The 21,126-nt window shown below is 28.9% G+C and overlaps 1 protein-coding gene across 1 annotated transcript in view; it reads right to left on the minus strand.

Annotated features, from left to right (window-relative positions):
- The window catches only part of LOC111637289 (laminin subunit alpha-1-like), a 136,137-nt gene that overhangs the window by 18,849 nt on the left and 96,162 nt on the right, over positions 1-21,126 (minus strand). Inside the window, exons 49-57 of the mRNA XM_023382763.1 lie at positions 18,064-18,218; positions 15,545-15,697; positions 12,783-12,937; positions 11,908-12,064; positions 11,710-11,831; positions 10,090-10,249; positions 9,070-9,217; positions 5,288-5,411; positions 1,575-1,695 (exon numbers count right to left, since the gene is read on the minus strand). Coding sequence (XP_023238531.1) covers positions 1,575-1,695; positions 5,288-5,411; positions 9,070-9,217; positions 10,090-10,249; positions 11,710-11,831; positions 11,908-12,064; positions 12,783-12,937; positions 15,545-15,697; positions 18,064-18,218 — 1,295 coding nt within the window. The remainder of the gene's footprint in view (positions 1-1,574; positions 1,696-5,287; positions 5,412-9,069; positions 9,218-10,089; positions 10,250-11,709; positions 11,832-11,907; positions 12,065-12,782; positions 12,938-15,544; positions 15,698-18,063; positions 18,219-21,126) is intronic.

Consider the following 21,126-nt stretch of genomic DNA (forward strand, 5'->3'; position numbering starts at 1 on the left):
AATTAGCATAAAACTAGCCCGATAGATTTTCTGCAGTCTGTTGGTTGTACAGTTTTATTTGTTTTACATTCAGATTTTTGAAAACAAATTAGAGCCGTATATTCAATCAGAAGTCTAATTGATATTCCATAAAAACAGACATCAAAACCATAGCTTGCTATTAATTTTTATTAGATCTGTATGTAATAAAAATTTACAACTAAAAATTTAATTATAATTAATTTTAAAACATCACTGAAAATGCTCCATTTTGAAATTATAGCAATGTTTATGACCCATAGAATGATTATTAAAGTTTAGTGACATCTTTGAAAAATGCCTTGTATAATGGAAGAAATAGAAAATATATAACACCAACTATAAATTTTTATAGTAATAATCATAATTAAAAGTGAATATATATAAATTTATTTTGACTATAATGTTATAAGGAACAGAAAAACATCTTAATAACTTAGCATTTCATTATGAATGATAGTAGTTAAGTACACAAATGAAAAGCTATAAATTTCTTTTATTGCTAACTGCATATTATCACACTAAGAGTTTTTAAGGTAGGTTCATACTAACTAACCACTATGAATGAACAAAACAAACACTAATCAAAGAAATTGTTGTTAGCTTTGATGCTACTTACTACCTGACAAAAAACTGAATTAATACATGATTGGTTGAAAATATTTTGAATATTGGTTGTGAAAATTCAATTTGTCAAATTTCAGTTTGTTTGACCAGATTTGAGATATTTTCAACTCCAAACAAACTAATTGAACAGTTCTGAAAGCAGGACAAAGTGGAATTTGTATGCCAATATAAAACTAGATTTAAGATGCAATAAAGAAGTGCTCTAAACAAAGGGTAAAATAATAGTAACTGAGATTAAATTACATAAGGAAGGAAGTAATAAGATATGTTACTATGGATATTGTGTGACTGTCGTATCATGATAGAATTGAGATGAGTGCATTTTTGTAGTTAAAAATTTTTAAATTAGTATTAATACTGTACCTACAAATTATCTTTTGGTCCATCTAATCTGAGCACTATTACATGTTTGAATGTGTATGTAAGGATATGCCTGTGAGAGAGAGAGAGTGTGTGTGTGTGTGATCTGAAAAAAAGGTTGCTGGACACAGACAGGCAATCCCTACATTCACTTGGCATCAATTGCTTTGTTCTTGAATTTTCTTTATTTTTGGTATCTATTTTCCATTAGGTGCACACAATGCATTTTTATTTTTATTTTTGCTCCCTAAATTCCATTAGGCAGCATGGACATTGTCACTTTGACCCACTATACCTTGAAAATGAAGTGAAGGCTAAGTTTTTTATTACATTTTTGGATTCCTCATTACAACTAATGGAAAATGGCAAAGTTTAATCAAAATCAATCAATCATATTTTGAGAACAAAGACAATTCTGTAAGCCATACAGAAGAGACTTCACTAACTCTCCATCTCAATAAAAAGTACAGAGTACTGAAAAGTATGATGAAAACCATGATACAAAAATATAATGCTTAATAAATTATTGCTATTAATAGAAGATAGAAAATAAATGAAAAATTATGTACTTTATCTATACAGCCTCCTTCTATTCCATATGCAACATTTTTCAACAAATCAATGGGCGTCGTATCTATTTGCAGATCTTTCATACAACCAAGAAAATTCTGAAATGTAATTTCAGGCCAACTAGAAAAGAAATATTAAAATGTAAAATTTCTACTCATTCAAATTTTAAAAAATAATAATTAAAAATGCTATGAACTTAAATACATATAACAAGCTTAATTTATTATCATCATCAGAATAGAATAAAATAAATAAATAAATGACAGGAAAAAAATGTTTTACTTCACTGAACATTTGATGCATACAATAAACAATAGTAAAAGTATCAACTAATTAAAATATTTAAATAAAATTTACTGAAGTTACAAAATTGTCTTTGTGTTCCATTGTTACAAACACCAGTGACTTCCAAAAACAATTTTCAGTTACGCAGATGACCTTTTATTTGAGACTGCTACTATAATTCACAATGAACTTTATTGTGAATTATATTATTGGCATAATCACCAGAGGACGTTTTTATCCATTTTGCATTTTAATGTGGAGACATAGCCTCAAATAAAAGACTGTCTCTAACTGAAAATTGTTTTTGGAAGTCATTGATGTTTATAACGACAGAACATGAAGACAATTTTGTAGATTTAGTAAATTTTATTTATATAAGTATTTTAATGTAAATACTGTTGGTCAAGATTTTATTTTAGTATCAATTAATTTTTATTTAATAATTGGAAATATTATTGCTATTCTCTTGAATTGAATGTACTGGGTCTGGCATGTGTCACTCAACACACCCAAGGTTTATTATGATGAGAAAACTACAGTAACCCTTGAATGATCAGGAGTAGAACAGTGATACGTAGCAGAAAATTATTGTTTTGCTCTGTGAATACAGTTGATGCCAAATTGTCATACTAGTAGGAGTATATTATGGGTAGAATGCAAGCTTGAAATGTAGGCCTTATACAGACCTTTGAGATAAAAAAATTTTGTGCAAAACTTTCTGTAAAAATTTAAGATACAGTGGTACCTCGGTATACGTCTGCTTTAGAATACGTCCAATTCGAAATACGTCCTGTTTGGACGAAACAAATTTTACTCGGTATACGACTTAATTCAATTATACGCGCCATCTATAAACAAGTAGCACTATCGGTATACTAGACCAGGCTAGACGTTCGCGGTGCCACAGTTTATAACTTTGTTAAATTTCTTCTGATTTTAATTTGTAAGTAAAATTTTATTACTTTTATTAATCATGAATTACAAAAAGATAACTGAAAATCAACAGAAAACTTAAAAAATGACTAGAATCACAATGGAACTGAAAAAAGAGATTGAGGAATATGAAGGTGGTACATGTGGTCGAGATTTAACTGTTGCATACCGTATTCCGAGAACGACGATATCGACAATCACGAAAAATAAAGACATTATTAAATCTGCTAACGTTGCGAAAGGAGTTAAATCAATTTCTAAACAGAGATCGAAGACTTTAGATCATGTCGAGAGATTGCTTTTGCTTTGGATAACTGAAAAACAGTGTGCTGGCGACATCGTATTGGGAGCAATTATTTGCGAGAAAGCTAAAAAGAAACATGCTGATCTCATGAAAAATCAAGCATGAACTAGCCGGGAAAGCGAGGTGTTTAAAGCTAGCCATTTTTTTCACGAGAACGGATTAATCATTTTTACATTACTTCTTATGGGAAAGGTTGGTTTGGTATACGTCCTATTCGGTATAAGTCCAAACATTAGGAACGGATTAAGGTTGTATACCGAGGTTCCACTGTACTTTTATTTAATTTCATTGCAAGTTGCATTATCCTCCAATATTTTAAAAATGAAAGATTTTCTCAAATTGTGTAAAAACGTAGTATGGAATTCATGCCAACACACTTACTTGACAGAAAAAAATAAATAAATCAACAAAAAAAAAAAATACTGGCCAAGGAAATGCTTTCTCGTGGCAAATTATTCTTAAAGTGCATAGATCAATATGTTATAAGTGTTATAGATCAATGAAACATGGATCTACACTTTTGACACCAAAACAGCTCAACAATCAAGTAAAAGACACTTGTAAGGTGGAGCAAGACTGAAAAGATCACATTAAATCAAGGTCATATTGACTATTTTCTTTGATTGTTATGGTGTTGTTCATCATAAATTTCTTCTGACTGGCCAAACTGTCAACAAAAATTATTATTTGTGTCATTTGTGTGAAGCAATTCATAGAAAATGACCTGATTTGTGGCAAGAAAATTCATGAATTTTGCACCATAACAATGCACCTGCTCTTGTTGGCCAAAAATTCAACAAATATGGTTCTGCAAGTTCTGAATTCACCTGACATGGCACCATGTGACTTTTTCTTGTTTCCTTGACTAAAATTGTTGCTTCATAGTCAATGTTTTGAGTTGACTGATACCATAAAAGAAAATTTGCTATGACTCCTGAAGGAATTTTATGAAAATGACTTTAAAAACATGCTTTGAGGATTGGAAAAAATGTTGACATAAGTGAATTGCAATGGGAGGGGATAACTTTGAAGGGAATGAAATAAATTATGATAAATAAATTCAAATCTTGCATTTTATTGAACTATTCAACTATTCCTGATACTTTTTGATCACAGGAGTGTATGTATGTATATATATATATAGAATGCAATGCTGCTCTAAGAGTAGCATTGCATTCTATAGCATCAGCTATGTTGTTAAATTCATGTCTAAGCCAGATCCTGAAATTTTTGTGATGGTTTGATACAAATATGTCATTTTCCATCCATCTTCATCTGGTTGGTCCATTATGGACTTGGCTGAACACAATGGATGCAAGAAAAATGTTTCTACACAGTATGTGTTATTTTTATGTTATAACTGTATTTTTTAAATGTGTAAGATTGTAGTCTCCTTTTGTCTGCTGCTCACCCTTTTTGGATTATGAGTGTGAGGATATGTATATATGAGGTATGTTAAAGCTCTGCTATCCTTCTCCATTCCATTTTAAGACATCAGCATTCAAGACCGTGATAAGACACACATATATACATTGTAATTATTATGCCTTAATAATAATTACAATGTATACTTATAAATAGTGTTAAATATATACATTGTATTTTAAGGAACTAAATATTACTAGAATATGAACTGTATATTATACAATACTTTTAAATTATATACATTTGTTGAATAGAAGCAAATTTTGATTATCAGATATGTTATCCAGAGCTTGGATAATATGATTAATAATGTAGCTGTCATTTTGAGTCCTGTTTCCAAAGATATCTTAGTTTATACTAATTAATATAAATATTTAGAACTAACTAAATAGATAGAATTAAATAATTAATTGTATATTAACAAGGACTACTTAATATTGAAAAATATTAGCTGTGAAAAGTTGTGTGTTTTAATAATTTTATTTGTTTTTTTTCCTCTCTGTGGACACCAAGAACTTTGAAACGTATTAGTTTGACAAGGACATCAATTTAGTGGCAAGATAGTGAGAAATGTCAAAATTTTCATGGGTTATGCCAGATCATCTAGCCTAAAATCAAATCTGGATCTTTCATGGCTGTTGGCTCTGAAGGATCCAGATTTGATTTCATTTCTTAATGTTATATTGATGTCAATTCATATTATAAAATGGTAAATGAAATTATTTATATCATGATAAATTTTTAAATAAATTCCTAAAAACTAACTTTGATGTAGAGAAATTTGGTGGTACGCCACCATAATAGAGTTGACTGTCTTGAATATCTAGTGTTGCAGGACCTCCTTTTTGAATTGTAGATTCAAGGAATTCATCTTCAACTGCAAGTTGTCCTAGAGAAGGAATTAATTAAAAAAATAATGAAAAATTTTAAAATTTATCAGAATTATGGAACTGTAGAATACTGATAAATAGATTAAAGACATTCAAACTCAACATCTAGAAAACAAAGAACAATACTTTAAACCCTATCTTTGTTTAGAAATGGAATAGTTCATACTAAACACATTAAAAAATATTGACTTTGTAAACATAAAAAAAATTATCATCTACATCTTTAAAAACTTTTCTTCTAATTTATAAAGGATGATCAAAAAGTTTCTGTTTGATAGCACTGCAGTCACATGTATGATATGCCATGTTCAGTATGAGCTAATACAAAGTCAGTGATCTAGTCTTGTGATTAATAAGGTATTCATTACACTTAAAATTGTGTGTGGCATGCGCAGTATATATCATTGCTATCAGATATAACAAAATCAGATCAACATGCCATTATCTTGTTTTTGGATGCAGAAGGACAAAGATCTATGAGGAAGTGTACCTGTCCAAACCATCATTGTGGAATAGTTTGCAAAGTTTCATGAAGGCCATGACAATGTTGTTAAGCAGAAATTGGACAATCTTAAGCACCCTTAAATGGGAACACCCACTATAAAGTCCAGGTTTCTTCATACAGCTTTTACACTTTCATTCCTCTGAAAAAGTCTGAAATAGCAACAACTATTCCAGTTGAACAATGATGTGATGAGGGCTGTATCATAATTTTTAAAGCATTAACTAACCAACTTCTATCAGATAAGTATTGTTAACCCAGTTCATCAGTGGGATAGTTTCCTTAATGTCAGTGACAACTTCTTCTAAATGGAATGAATACCAGGTGTTGTAGTCCTCAAAAAGGAACTTTTTGATTATCCCTTACAATTAATAACATAGCAAAATTATTTAACTGCACAACACACCAGGATGAACATAAACAGTGCAACTCACATTAACCAGTTGACTGATGTGCATATGATTAAAACTTGCAAATGTTTTCATAGCCACTTCTGAGCTCTTCTTCAAGGTTCTTCAGGCAGGATATTCAATTTATTTTCAAATGTTAACTGCCAGCTTGTTTGAATAAAAAAGAAGCCTGAAGAAGAGTCCAGAAGGGGCTACGAAAACATTTACAAGTTTTAATCATATGCACACTGGTCAACTGGTTAATGTGAGTCGCACTGTTTATACAAAACTATTATTGCCAAACTTAACGTGTCATCTTTTATTGAGTATAAGCTATCTTAGCAACATATGGAAGAAAACCTTAATAATAAATCAACTATTTTAACCTTTTAAAAAAATTCATACAAAATGAATTTTAAATATTTGGCTATAAATTGGAAACTGCACCAAAAGTAAAAATATTAGCTTGACTACTGTTGTATATCATGTTGAATCTTACATCATGTGCCAATATATGTTTGGATACAGTGCTTCATGTCTTTGATAGTATATTTTAACATTATGCTGTTAATGTGTCTGATTTCATTTATGATATTTACGGGAAAGGTTTGATACAATATATTCATTCCTCAAGAAAATTTCACAAAAAATTTAGAGGTTGTTAATTCAGGTAACTGATGGCACAAACTTTTCAAAATTATCTAATCAACAAAGAATTTCTGGATTGTTGTCATGAATTCTATGGTTGTATGGCATGTTACATCCTGTTATTGGTATAATTTCTAATCATTTTGATAGTGTTTAATAGTTCCACAAACTGCAAAAAATGCTATGGAATTCAGTTTTTTCAAGAAAAATATGACTAATAATTGATTGAACAGATATGGTGCAACCAAACTATCAAATTTCTGTCTTTTCTACATCCAATGGTTCATAAACACATTCATAACTCTACGTACCTACCACACATGGTGCATTTTTGTCTTTTTCGTATTGGCTACTGTACTCTGCTAGTGACTCAACACCAAAGTAAAGTTCAAGCTACTATAAGACAAATAAGACATTTTACCATTGTGTACCAGTGTTTCTCAAAGTTTTTGGTCCATGACCTCCCTTTTGCACTTAAAAATTTCAAAGAATCCCCTGAAGAATGGGTTTGTGTAGAAACACATCCTGAAGGGGGAAATTAATTTAAATTCAGAAGGAGTTAATTTCTTTTGTTTAATTGCATTGAAACACTCATAATTTTAATAGCAGATTTATTTTTAGTTTCATTAAAAATTAATAACTTATCTTTGAACAAAATATTCTATGTATATGTTTCGACATTAGTAAACTCAATTAGTTAAGTTAAATATATTTTATATTAAATTTAATGTGATGGATGAGTCTGCTTATTTTGGCACAATAAATTAAACATGGGTTTAATATCAGTCAGTGCATGTCTCATAGTGATTTCTATGTTGCAAAGATGAGAGCGCTGCTTTGTTTTGTTGTTGGCCATTACTGAAAATGCCATTTTGCATAAATAAGTGGTTGCAAATGGTAAGAGAACTGCCATTGCTAATTCAGAGAGTAGTAGATACTCTGCTTTCTTACTAAGCCAAAAAGAATCTATTTCTAAACACGAATCCATAGTAAATTTATAAAATATTTGAAAAAATTGATCTGTCATCAATTTTTCTGAGACCTCCCCAAATATTTTTCACGACCCCCACTTTGAGAATCACTGGTGCACCATATTTGGAGCAGCCAAAAAAATCCAGCATATAAATATGCTTTTAAATTTCTCAGGCTATATTTAAGTTGAAAAATTTAAAAGAATCTTTTGAGCAAGTTTTATAAAACAATAAAATACATCTATTTTTAGTGTGAGCCATGGATGACGATCAGTGAGATTTAAAGATTAAGTTATAATAATAAGCCATCATGTACTACATACGAACATGGAGAAAAAAAAAGGATTTATCATAAATATCATCTCTGTGCTCTAAAACCAATTTTAATTCTTTACGCACAAAATCAGCCAAAGGGAAAATTGACTAATTTTTCTATATAAATTCCCCTTGTAGCCTGAAGAGTATAAACAATTTCATTTCCAGGCATAGAAAAAGAACTCTTCAGTGCTTAAATAGTTACATGCAACATCTGACGAGGAGTATATACGCTTCAGGAAAAAACTATGTAGCAAACATAACCTTCAATATTTATATTTCTTTATAGGCATAAAGCTATTTGTTTATGATGCAATTTCAATTGTATCAGCAGCCAACAAAAGTGTTTTAAATTTAATTACTAGCAAATATATAACTGAACAAGTTTTAGTTACAAGTTATTTGTATCAGTCAATGAAAAGAATTAATACAGCATTAATCATCTTACTGGTAGTAATCTTTGTATCAATTTTTTTAATGATATTGCCAATATTTTCTTAAAGAGGATAATTTTTTTATCATTATTTTTTTTTGTAATCAACACATAATAAATGGTAATCAAGCTGATTGCAGTTACTACACTATTTTAAATTTACTGTCATGGAGAAAAATTCTAGTTTGAATCTCATGCCTCAGAACTAGAATTATTGTATATACTTGTACAAATTGAACAAGCTACAGTTAAGGAAATTGCCTAAAATATGTACTGAATTATTAAAATTGAAATAACTTAATGATAATTTTTTTAATATCATTAATATATATTTAAAACTTAAAAACATATTAAATCATTATTTATTTTGAATCTAAAATATTAATATTAACAATTTACCATTTAATTTCTCTCTTCCAGCAGCAACTTGAGTCCATTGAGCATTATTATATTTTTTCTTGCTTCTCAAAATTAAATTAGATGAACCTCCCAAACTGAGATGATAAACTATGTGACCATTTTTAAGTTCCAATGAAACATAATCTCCCTTAAATAAATAATTTTTTTAATTAAAAGAATTTAAATTATAGTTATAATGTAGGATGTTCAGAAAGTCCTTATCTATTTCAGTTAATAGAATGGTTTCTGTTGCATAGAATAAGAGAAAAATGCACAAAATTAGAAAGAATTTGAAAAACTTTCATAAACCAGTTCTTCAGATAACTGACACAACAATACAATAATACAAGTTGCTGAATATATTCAAAATAATAGGATTTGTTAATGATGAATCCAAAATTTGGATGCATGAATATATCCAAAATCTTGAAGCATGTATTACAGGGTGTCCAAAATGTTACTGAGCAGTGAGAAATTTGTAATGATATATGTACAGAGTCGTTTATGAGACCTGTAAGTTGTATGTCCCACATTTCCATGTTGTGGTAGATGGCATTACTACTTGCTCATGGATGTTCTGGTTCATGGACTGCAGTTTTTAAGAGACTTCTTTGCCAGTCATATAATTGCCTTGTGTAATCTGGCCTACTTGGTTTCTGGACCTGACTCCCCCATATTTCACAGCCTCTGACACTTTCAGCATTTGCTGTAGGAGAAACTGCAATATTGTACATAAAACTTCACTTAAATCTTTTTCACTGTACAGTACCCTTTTAAGACACCCTGTAAATGCAGCATGAGACATTGTCATAAAAGAACCGTGCATATCAAATATGTCATATACATTTGTGAACAGATGAATTGGTCAATCCAAAGCAGAGTTCAAAATCTGTACACATTATTCTTAAATTATTCAATAAATGTATATTTTATAATTAACAGAATTATCCATTATCATCCTGCAATAAATAGGAACTTTTATAAACATCCTTTTATTAGAATGTAAAATAACAAACATACATTTTTGCCAGGAGCCATAAAAAGCAAAGAATTTTCATCATATGTCTTAAACCAAATCGTAACTTGATAAATATTTTTATTGTAACGTTTTATTTGTGGCAAAATAGCATAACCATCGCCATTCAACTGATATGCACTAGAATCAATATCTTCAGTGGCACTATTAAAATATAATATTTTATAAATAAAATTAATTTTTAATATAATTATAAGCAAATCTATTTAAAATATTACAGAAAATTGTGATCCCTAATGTTATACTATACAACCTACAAATTCTTTTTATATAACAAAAACACATTAAATTTACAATTGTCACTATTCTCTTATCAAAAATTACAAAAAATGGTAATTTTTATCTAATATTTTTCATACAATTTTGTATGAAAAATATTTCCAATAATCAAATAAAATGATTAATGGCAGTTTTAAAAGGCCTTTAACCTGGTACTAATCATTTAATCACCAGGTTAATGTGACCTAAATTTCAACCAGGCCACATTAAATGACAAAGTATTGGTTATGTAAGTTTCCATTGATGTTTTGTGAATATAACTGAGTTTCAAAGAGTTTCTTTGTCTCATTTGTTTCTTTTTTCCAATATGAAGATTCCAATAATTTACTCAGTGAGTGGGTTCAGTTTTATATGGGATATCATATAGTTTAAAATCCTTCAATCATTTCACCATAAATTAATTGACTAAACAGAAAGCTATTTAAAGCATTTTATATTGTAACAATGTATTCTAATGAAGGGTACAAAAAATAGTCAAACATTAAGTAAGAATAAAATTTATTATTACTTTGAATTTCAGAAGATCCTGACTTTCAAAAAGAGAATTTCAAAAGAGAAAACCAGATGATAATTTGAAGTAAATATAGAATTTATTTATAATTATCTAAGCAGTTTTTCTTTCTTATACTTTTAACAAGGAAGTATGAAGCTTGTTAGAATTATTTATCCTTTTTAACAATTTGTGCCATTAGAAGACCCTATGGCAAGATTGTGTCACCTACTAATTGTCCTTATAATTTCTTGTTCTCTCCACATGAGGATGAAAGTGTCTAATCCCTGTTACCCTTTGTTTGTTTATGATGCTCTTAATGAATAATCACAAGACTGTCCAATACACTTTTTTTATTGTGTTACAATTATAAACTTTGAATATCCATTTAAAAAGAGGAATAATAGGTGTTTCCACTAAATCTCAACAAACTAAATGTAATTGCTTGAAGATAATGATTTTAAGACCTTGATGAGTGACAAAAGGTTCTCCAAATTTAATTTACTTTGAATTTCAGTTTAAAAACAACTTTGTCACATATTTCTAAACTGTTTTTCTATATTTAAGATTATATATTCCAAGGCTGGCCAGCCATTGTAACCAAAGTAAATGCAGGTAGCTCTTGTATCAGAAATACAAGAGCTGCATTCTCTACTGAAACTGTATTTTATATTATGGATATGTATTCCTTTATGTTTAATTATAATAAATAAATATACAGGAGCTACAGTAAGGGTCTAGAATATATCCACAGTTTGGCAACCATGGATATATTCAAACCTGCAAATAGACACAAAATATTAAATTCTAATATCTAAATGAAAATATTTTGTACCCTTCTTTGCAACCTTCACAGCCAACATTTGTTTGGAAATTCCATAAACCCACAGCTTTTCCATCTAAAATCACTTCATAAATACAAACTCCTAGCGTACGAGATTTTAGTTCTTTAGGTGCCTAGATAAAATATATAAAATGATCATATAAATCTAAATTATAACTAATGTAAATCTTAATAATATAATATATAAACCTTGTAACCAGGAGGTAGTCCTCCAATATAAAAATATGAAGAAGCATCTAAATCCATCTTGGAAAAACCTGCAGGTGATGCTCCTACAACTTCGTAAGGATCGTGCTTTTTTCCATCTGGTGTGGGTTTCACACTTAAACTAGCTATGTTACCAAATCTAAAAGATTTAAATAAAATAAATTGTTACAATAACGTTAAAATTTTGTTTACAGAAATTCATAAAATTATCTACAGTAGGGTCTTGCTTTATGGAAGACTGCAAATTTGTGTTTTTGCAGATGGAAAATAGTTTGGTTTGCTATTGGATGCATATGATGACTATACTTTTTCTATCTGTTATAATATAACATAGCATGGGAAAGTATTGTAATCATATCAAATTTGACTCCTTGGGTGTATGCAAATTTCAAACACCCAAGGATGTCAGATTTTTTACAAATAAACTTGAGTACTTTCAAACATTTCTCATCCATCTTCCAAAAGTCAAATTTCACCAATTTCATTGAATGTTAATCTCATTCAAACTTCTACTTAAATTTAAATTTCCATGTTATTAATCTCTAATGTCAATTTTAAGGATGTTTGATCCACTTTCAAAAGTAGTGACAAGGAATAATGACTTTTGAAAGTGGATGAGCATCCTTAATTAATGGCATTGGAGATTAATAACATGGAAATTCCAATTTGAATTTAAGTAGCAGTTTGAATGAGATTAGCATTATCTAGCACCTGCCATGCTCAACAAAGCAACCTGAGAAAATTTGTGGATTGAAATCATATAGTAAGCATGCATATTTAAATGTCTCATTATTAATTTTTAATAAAATTCATTAAACAAGAAATACATATTAATAAATTAATTATATAATTATTACCTTTGAACTTCAATTTTGTACCATTGCTCATTTCTTGAAAGTTGCTGATCGTTTGTTTCAATTGTCAAATTATGCTGAATGACTTGTGTTCCTCCTCCGGCATTCCATAAAAATCTAATTTTTCTGTTTACCATTTCTACTGCCATAAAGTCATCCTAATTAAATAATAATTGAATTTTAATGAGCAATAATTTGTTAAGTGAGAGTTTTTCTTTAATATATTTAAAAAATACATTAATTTCATCTAATGTTAGAAAATGTTTCTAAAATTCAAGCATTATGCTTAATGATTTGGCTGCCTTAAATATTATTGCCATTGTGTAAATAAATACGTAAAGTCAGCATTGTAACTTGAATAAAAATACAATATACAAAAAAACTAATACTTTTGCTTATTTTTTATTAAAGGTTTTTCTCTGGTAGATAGCAGAAAACCTACATTTTTTGGTATCCTTAAGCTGAAATTGTTATGGGTGCTCTATCCTGAGGGATGCACTATAGAATTATTAAGCCATGAAGGATTTGAGGATCAAGCTGCCAAAATATAAGCAATGAATAGTTTTTAGTGAGTTGATTGGGTCCATACAGTTGAGAGTTCACACACTGTAAACCATGAGAAAATTTTAAAATTTAACCAATTATGAGGACATTTTGAGGCTATATGAAATGGGTATTAGTGTATTCTAAAGTCAATATACTTCAACTCATTGGCTTACAATTATATTACTAAATAGTCTTATCTTAATAACAAACACATAAAAAAACTATTGATATTGTTGAAAAATTCATTCACTACAAAAAAGTTGCATCAGAACCTCAAATCCTGAAGGGGGCCTGAAGCATATGCTACATTAGTTTCATAGTAGATCCACCATTGCTGTTAATTTTAAGTCTGTTCTATTAATTTTAACAGAAATGGAACAAAATAATGTTTAAATATTGAAAGAAAATTAAAAATATACTTCAAATACTTTTCTATTCCAGAGAATCTGGAATAAAAAGCAAAAGCAAAGTTTTTTCTTGTATATTGTTTTTATGGAAATTATATGCCAATTTTTGTGCATTTATTTTAATTGCATAAAATTATAGCATGCAATCCTTATTATGTTATCTTTATGGTTGATATATTATAATAATTACTACTACTACAGATGAGATTTAATTAAAATATTTAACAAATCCAAAATGTCATTTAATTGATCATATGAAATTTAAATTACAAATTTATTCATAATATTTATTTTAAAAAAAAACATAGTAACAAATCATTAAAATAAACAGAAACATGCAAAACATGACAAATTTTCCATGCAATGAGTCATGCAAATTTATAAATATTATTTTCTTACTGGTATTTGGTTCGCTGGCTGTGGCAGGAAAATCATGTAAAAAATTAACTTATTATTATTAAATTCTAAAATAAAGTCTATAAAAATAAAAAACTATATTATTATTTGTTTAAAAAATATAAAATGAGAGTTAAAAATCTGATAATGTTTTCAATAAGTTCTAATGCTAAATTTAAGCTATTTATTTAATAGTTTGGCATTAAAATGAATTGAAGTTTAATAATTAAGTTTAAAATATTTAGGGAGAAAAGCATCCCAGTAAAATCTAGCAACACCTTTTTTTTAATCAAAAAATATTATACTAAACTTCACTGGTTGTCCACATGGAGAACACATATCAGGGCCAATAATGGAGGGGTTACTAAAGAAACAATAAAAAAATACTAATGTCGGCTACTCTAATTTGATATTACCATTAGTATGGTTACTGTAAAGATACCACTTTAGTACACCTAAACCAGGAAATTCTGCAGTTAACATTTGGAAGAAGATCGAATTCTACTGGCATATTTAAATTGAGAAGTCTTACACATCTGTGAAAGTCGTTTGGGTGGAGCTGCTCAGGAGTTCATAATTCTAATGTGCAGCAATGCTGAATTTAATTATTTTTAAAGCTATCAAAAATTTTATTCAAAAACACAATGATCTTCTTAATCAGATGAAATATAAATGGGTTAAAATGCTTTCAAATTTTGTTAAAATGTAAACTTTTTCTCTTGAATATGAGATGTGATTACTGAATTATACATGTTCTTAAAGGTTTTTGGTTTCAAAAATGGTTCAGTAGAATTTAAAATTATAACCTTGTGCATAAACATACAACAGTTTTAACCTGATCATTGTTTACTATTTTACACTTAAGAAAATCAAAAATGAAAATCACATATTCTATATGTGATTTGCAGAGAAATTATCATGACAAACTGCTACTCCCAAGACAAAATCTTGCATGACTGATGCTATATCTAAATTATTACATTTGGATTTATTGCCTGCTTAAATAACTTATAGTAAAGAAATAACTTTCTAAAATAATTAATAATTATTAAAATTGACTAGGTGGTAACACAGTTAAGTATTAGTAACCATTGTAGGAGATCTATATTCAATTTGAACCAAGATCTACAAGACAGAATGATTCAAGATATTCTTCATCTCATTTATTCTGGTAAACCCCATTGCAGACAGGTTGGCCATATACCTTGATATAGTGGTGCCTTGGTATCATGCATCAGTCAATTAATCCATATTAAATAATAAAATTTAATATGAATAAATAAGAAATATGTTAAAAATAAATAAAACAGAATAATGATGAATGAATGAATGTTTTATTATAAATTCTTAAAAATAAATTTTGAATAGCTTTAATAATATAATTTAAAAAATAAAATAATTAAAATAATGACTTACTGTTTTAGAACTTCCTAAGAATAATAACAGACTATTTTGATTTTCACTCTTTACGGCAAAATTAATAATTATATTATTTGTCGTCGTTGGCTCAATATCGGGTTTGAAAGATCGTACACATTTATTTCTCTTAGAACCAATTGATACACGAATCTGAAAATATATTTTTTTAACTATAATTCAATAAGTCATGATTTGAAATAGTTCTTAAATTTTCATTAATGGAATATAATAATTTAATCAAAGTAAATTTTATTTATAATTAGCTGAAAAGAAAATAATAAAACTAAAAACTATAAATAATAAGATAAAAGAGAAGAATAGACATTTAGAGAAATGAATTAAAGTATTGAAACAAAATTCTAAAATATATGAAACATTAAAGCAATATAAAATAACACAGTCATTTTAAACTAAATTTCTAAATATTTACTTGACATTACAAAAATTACTTGCTTAAGACACAATAAGAGACTTAAGACACAATAACCTGATATAACAGACCACCATGGAATTCAGGAGATTTGTCCATTATAATGAAAGTCCATTTTATCATGTTTACTTATTATTATAGATTCATCCATTATATTGGAAAGTCCATTAATATAGAGAATCATATTAGAACAGATATTGATAATGGACTTGGAGAAAATATCTACAGTTTGTTTTCTCCAGATCCAGATGATAAAAATCAATGTATTTTTACTTCATTTCAGTAGATCTGTTACCACAGATATAAGTGGGATTCTAGTGTATTGTACAGTTCATAGTAGTAATGACTTGTTAATGTATATTGATGATATGGACAAAACTCAATTATGTAGAAGATGAAATTTCAGTTTTAAAGGATATAAGCTAGATTTTTATTAAACTTGTAAAAACAATATATCTACCTATCAGTAAATCTAAAGCTTTTCAATTTCTTTATGATCTATGGTTTTGCTTTACATAGTAAATCCAAGACTCAAGAAAACAAAACTAGATGTAATGTGAAAATCTAGTTTTAAAAAAATGCTTAAAAATGAATTTTATATTATTTTTGTATTTATTTTTTGTAAATAAAATAAAATGACAACTAAGACAAAATAAAATGGAGAATAAAAAGTCTGTAACAGAAGGACAGCAGTCTGTGGGACCTGAAAAATAGTCTATAGTAGCAGAAATCCATTATAAAGGAGACTTACAGAAAATGAGTTTTCTTATAATTTTCCTACACTTTTGGCCAGACCAACATCAGCTTGCATAATAATGCAAGGTCCGTTATATCAGGGTCCATAATATTGAGCTTTTACTATATTAACATGAATTATTTTTTTTTGCAAATATTAAATGCATTTGTTAAAGAACATTTACATAAAGAACAAAAGTTAACAACTACTAGTCAATGTAAAAAATAAAGATGAAGAGAATATACCAGATTACTTGTAACTAAGTGTCCCAAACTGAAATAAATATAAACTGAAGTGTTTAAATTTGTGTCTATGTCCAAGATTAGTCATATGCATCAATCAGTCTCTTTTAATCCATATGATGATATTGCAATCAAAGGAAAACAGTCAAGTGTATTTTCTGGGTGAATCCCAGATATTATTATTCTGTGTCTACTAATAGAATATACCAAACATACAAAACAGATACACATAGTTGTAAAGACCAAGATAATCCATGTTAGTGATAAGTTTTCTACATCAAGATCTACTTTTGAATTTTCTATCATGTTAAAAAGTCACGTTATTAAACAGTCAAAAATAAAACCTTTTTTTTAACCAGTAATTGAACTTAAACTTCCAAACATTTTTGGCCTTCACCAAGACCTGCTTCAGGTAATGAACTAAACTGGCTTTCAAATTGAATGAACCATTAGAATGATGATGTTCAACTTTAAAGTTTGTATATATCAAATTTCATGCGTCTGATTGACACCATTCCAATTTCTCGAACAGGTATTTCCATGCATGCGCCACAGTCTCACTGTCTTTAAAGTTAATACAGTTGCCTTTTAAGTTGGCTTTATAAATTTCAAAGGCCTCCAGGTGACTCACATTATTAATTCAAAATGTCAGATCACATACAATAAATCAACATTACTGGTAGCTGTCAGAAATGTAGCAATAATGAAAATGCTACAAAATCCAGATTATGGTGTTATGACATCACAAATCTCTAAGCAGTACCACAACAAATAATGTTCATTTGCCATTTTTTTATGATGTGCTGCACACATTCATCCACCTTTATTTCGTAAATCTTTCTTTTAACATGATACTGGTGCAGTAGAATATTAAGACTCTGATGCTTTAATTTTGAGATTACTTGCTGATACAGTGGTCTTATCACTCTTATTCTCCTACACTCTTAAAAATGTCCAAATTAAGTTATGATGGATAATATTTTATTCTACTTAATTTAACATGAAGAAATGAACTACAGCATAAATGTTATTGATATATGTATTAGTAAGTGACAACACTTGTTTTGTTTTAGCATTTCTTCGTAAGAAACAAAAAGAAAATACTTACACTAGATGCTTTTTGACGAGCTAATAAAATTTTATCTTTTAACTCTTTAAGATTTAATTGCATTCTTGCATGTGTATTTGAAACATTATCTTTAACTTCATCTGCAATGTCTGCTGTTTTTGATGCTCCTTTTATATCTGATCTTGCTTTTTCAACTATTGAAATAAAAAAATTATTGATAAATAATTAAATATATATTTTAAGAATGAACTATTAGAAAACTGTATTACAAAAATCAATGTCAGAATTTAATTTATTCAAAAAACATTTTTATAAAACTGATTCACTTAATAGATTAATCACATCTTTTTAAAGGACATATGTCATATTGAATAAATTTTTAAGAAAATGCAAATGAAAGACTATTTAAAACCCAAACTACATAAAATTTTTTTTCTTCTCTGGTTTAAATCTCATTGTCCAGCTATAAACTGATATTATATTGAAAAAGTTATAAGTTGACGTGCAAATTAATTTTTTACTTAATTATACATTTATACTTTTACCTTTTATATCCTTATGACCTTTTAAAAAAAATTTGATTAAAATCTAAAAATTTTTTCAATCAAAAATTGAATGTTTTCAAGAATTTATGTTTGAATAAAAGCCCATACCTAACTTTAGGTAAAATGCTATTAACCAGTATCTATTACTTCTAAAATCTAGTACAGACAATGCTAGACTGCTACATTTCTCTATACAGTATTTTAGTATGAATCAATCTGCTACTAGTCAAATTTCCAAAAGTCAATAATATTTTAAATTTAGTGAGAAATTTCATCACAAACTTGGGCTATTAATACTTATTTTTACACTTAAACTGTACATAATAGGCCTATTGCTGTATAAAAAAAAGAAAAATACAAGTCATAATTTGTTCAGTTTGTCCTTCTAGACCCCCAATGATTTATTCCTGGCTACAGGACTGATATAGATTCTTTGGGTCCATCATGAGATAGATGAATGTTGAAGGATAAAGACAGACATATCAAAGTCAAATAACTCATGAAAATTTCTGAGGATTTGAAGTTATTTCAATTATATCTCTAAAAAAATATTTAAACAATTATATAATTGTTTATAATAATTTTCTTCTTTTTTCCCCTTCTTTGACTTCATAATAATCTCATAGGAACACAGAAATGTCTTAGACTAAAGTCTGAGTCCCTTGGAAAAATCAGTTGATGGTCCAAATGATAACCTAGGCCAGAGGTGGTGAACTAGTGGCACATAAGGAGAAATCATATGGCATGTATACATATCATATAATTTCAATTTATCGTGTCTTTTTAATCATCCTTTTGGTTTATCACCTGATCCTCCTTCTTTTAAACAGCTTTTTTACATTTATTCTAATTAAAGCATATATTCATTTAATTTATTTAAATATTATTCAAAGTCTAAAATTTTGACATGCATAAATATCTTTAAAGCTGAGTATATGGCACACAGGCTCAAAAAGACCTAGGCCATCCATCTGTCAATCATCAATAGTATATCTTTAGTATACAGTCGACCCTCCCTATAACATGGGTTCCTATAATGGAAATTCCTATAACGTAGCGAAAAAATTGCGGCAGTATTCGTATAAAGGGACTCGTAAAACGTCGTCGCCGACTCGTGTCGCGACAAGATTGGTCAAATCTGGACCAATAGTGGATGAGCAGCCGAACTACTTTCCGCCGTCCTGCGCCACGCTACGGAAAGTTTAGGCAGGTAAATTGAGTTTGCCATCGTCTGTACAGTATTATATATAAATTATATATAAATTAGGTACTGNCGGTATCTGTACAAACATGGTAAAAAACTCCTATAATTCGGTAAAATGTCATCGGGCAGCCGAACTACTTTCCGCCGCCCAGCACCACGCTACAGAGAGTTTAGGCGAGTAAGTTGAGTTTACTATCGTCTGTACAGTATGTAAATTAGGTACCATAAGTCTAATACAGCACTAATTTTATACATTTCTTGTGAAAGAAACATTTCTTATTCAATGGCCATAAAAATTTTTTCTATTAATGATGTCTCCAAAGGTCAACAAATTTTTCGCAGAAAAATAATTTATCAGAAAACGCGGCCGCCGTTTGGTGCGCTGCTCCGCGACGAAAACAAGCGTAAGCAACAGCATAGTCGAACAGTGCACACTCGGTAAGTAATCCTACAATTTTTTGTTTATAGCATAGTTTATACGGATTATTCCCAAAAAATTATACATGTTTTACAAATGTTGAGTTGAATTAGTCTAGAATTGGTTAATTTTATAGAAGAAAACCTTTCAAACAGCCTTAGTCCGTAAACTTCACATGTGTCAGGCTGTGATTGGCTCATGTATTTAAGGATTCCTACAACGTAAAATTCTTATAAAGTGGAACATATCTAAGCGTTATAGGGGAGTCTACTGTACTGTCTTCCACTTTAAGCAATTTTTAAAAAAATTATTGAATTTTTCAAATTTAATTTATACTTGTTTAACTTTCTTGAGATTTTGATTCAAATAAATTATATATCAATTGATATTTTCTTGTGAAATCATCCATAAATTACATAACACTGTTTTTATATTTTTCAAATACCTTTTCACTTCCTATAATCCTGCTTAACACTATTGTGAGGACTTGGACTCTTTTGGGGAGTTTTAGAAGTTTAAACATGTATAAAATTATTTTTGTCATTATTTTATTTTCCTTCCTGTTTTGTTGGCATTCGACCTTTTGACCTATCAGTGTACTGCATCACTTCAAAAGGTGACCTTCTAAATGTCTTGAAAGTTCTCCCCTCACACCAGGGGAATATTCATTTCCACCTTCATGGCAACGTACAAATAAGTAACCAATTAACAAGAACCTCCACCTGTTACATGGTAGAGAGTAGCAAACAGGTGGCCTGCAGAGGTTTTGATCTTAGCCATCGGCGGCAATTAATTTAAGAGGTTGACAGCTGTTGTCAAATTTATGATGGGAAGATCTCACAATAACGGTAGAAAAAACAATAAATCAAGAGAAGCATTTGATTCACATAAACAACTCTAGTCGCAAAGGTGATTGCATCAGAATTTCCCCCAAT

This window comes from Centruroides sculpturatus, unplaced genomic scaffold (genome assembly GCF_000671375.1).
Source record: "Centruroides sculpturatus isolate CEXI.00-Female unplaced genomic scaffold, Cexi_2.0 scaffold1084, whole genome shotgun sequence".
Lineage (NCBI taxonomy): Eukaryota > Metazoa > Arthropoda > Arachnida > Scorpiones > Buthidae > Centruroides > Centruroides sculpturatus.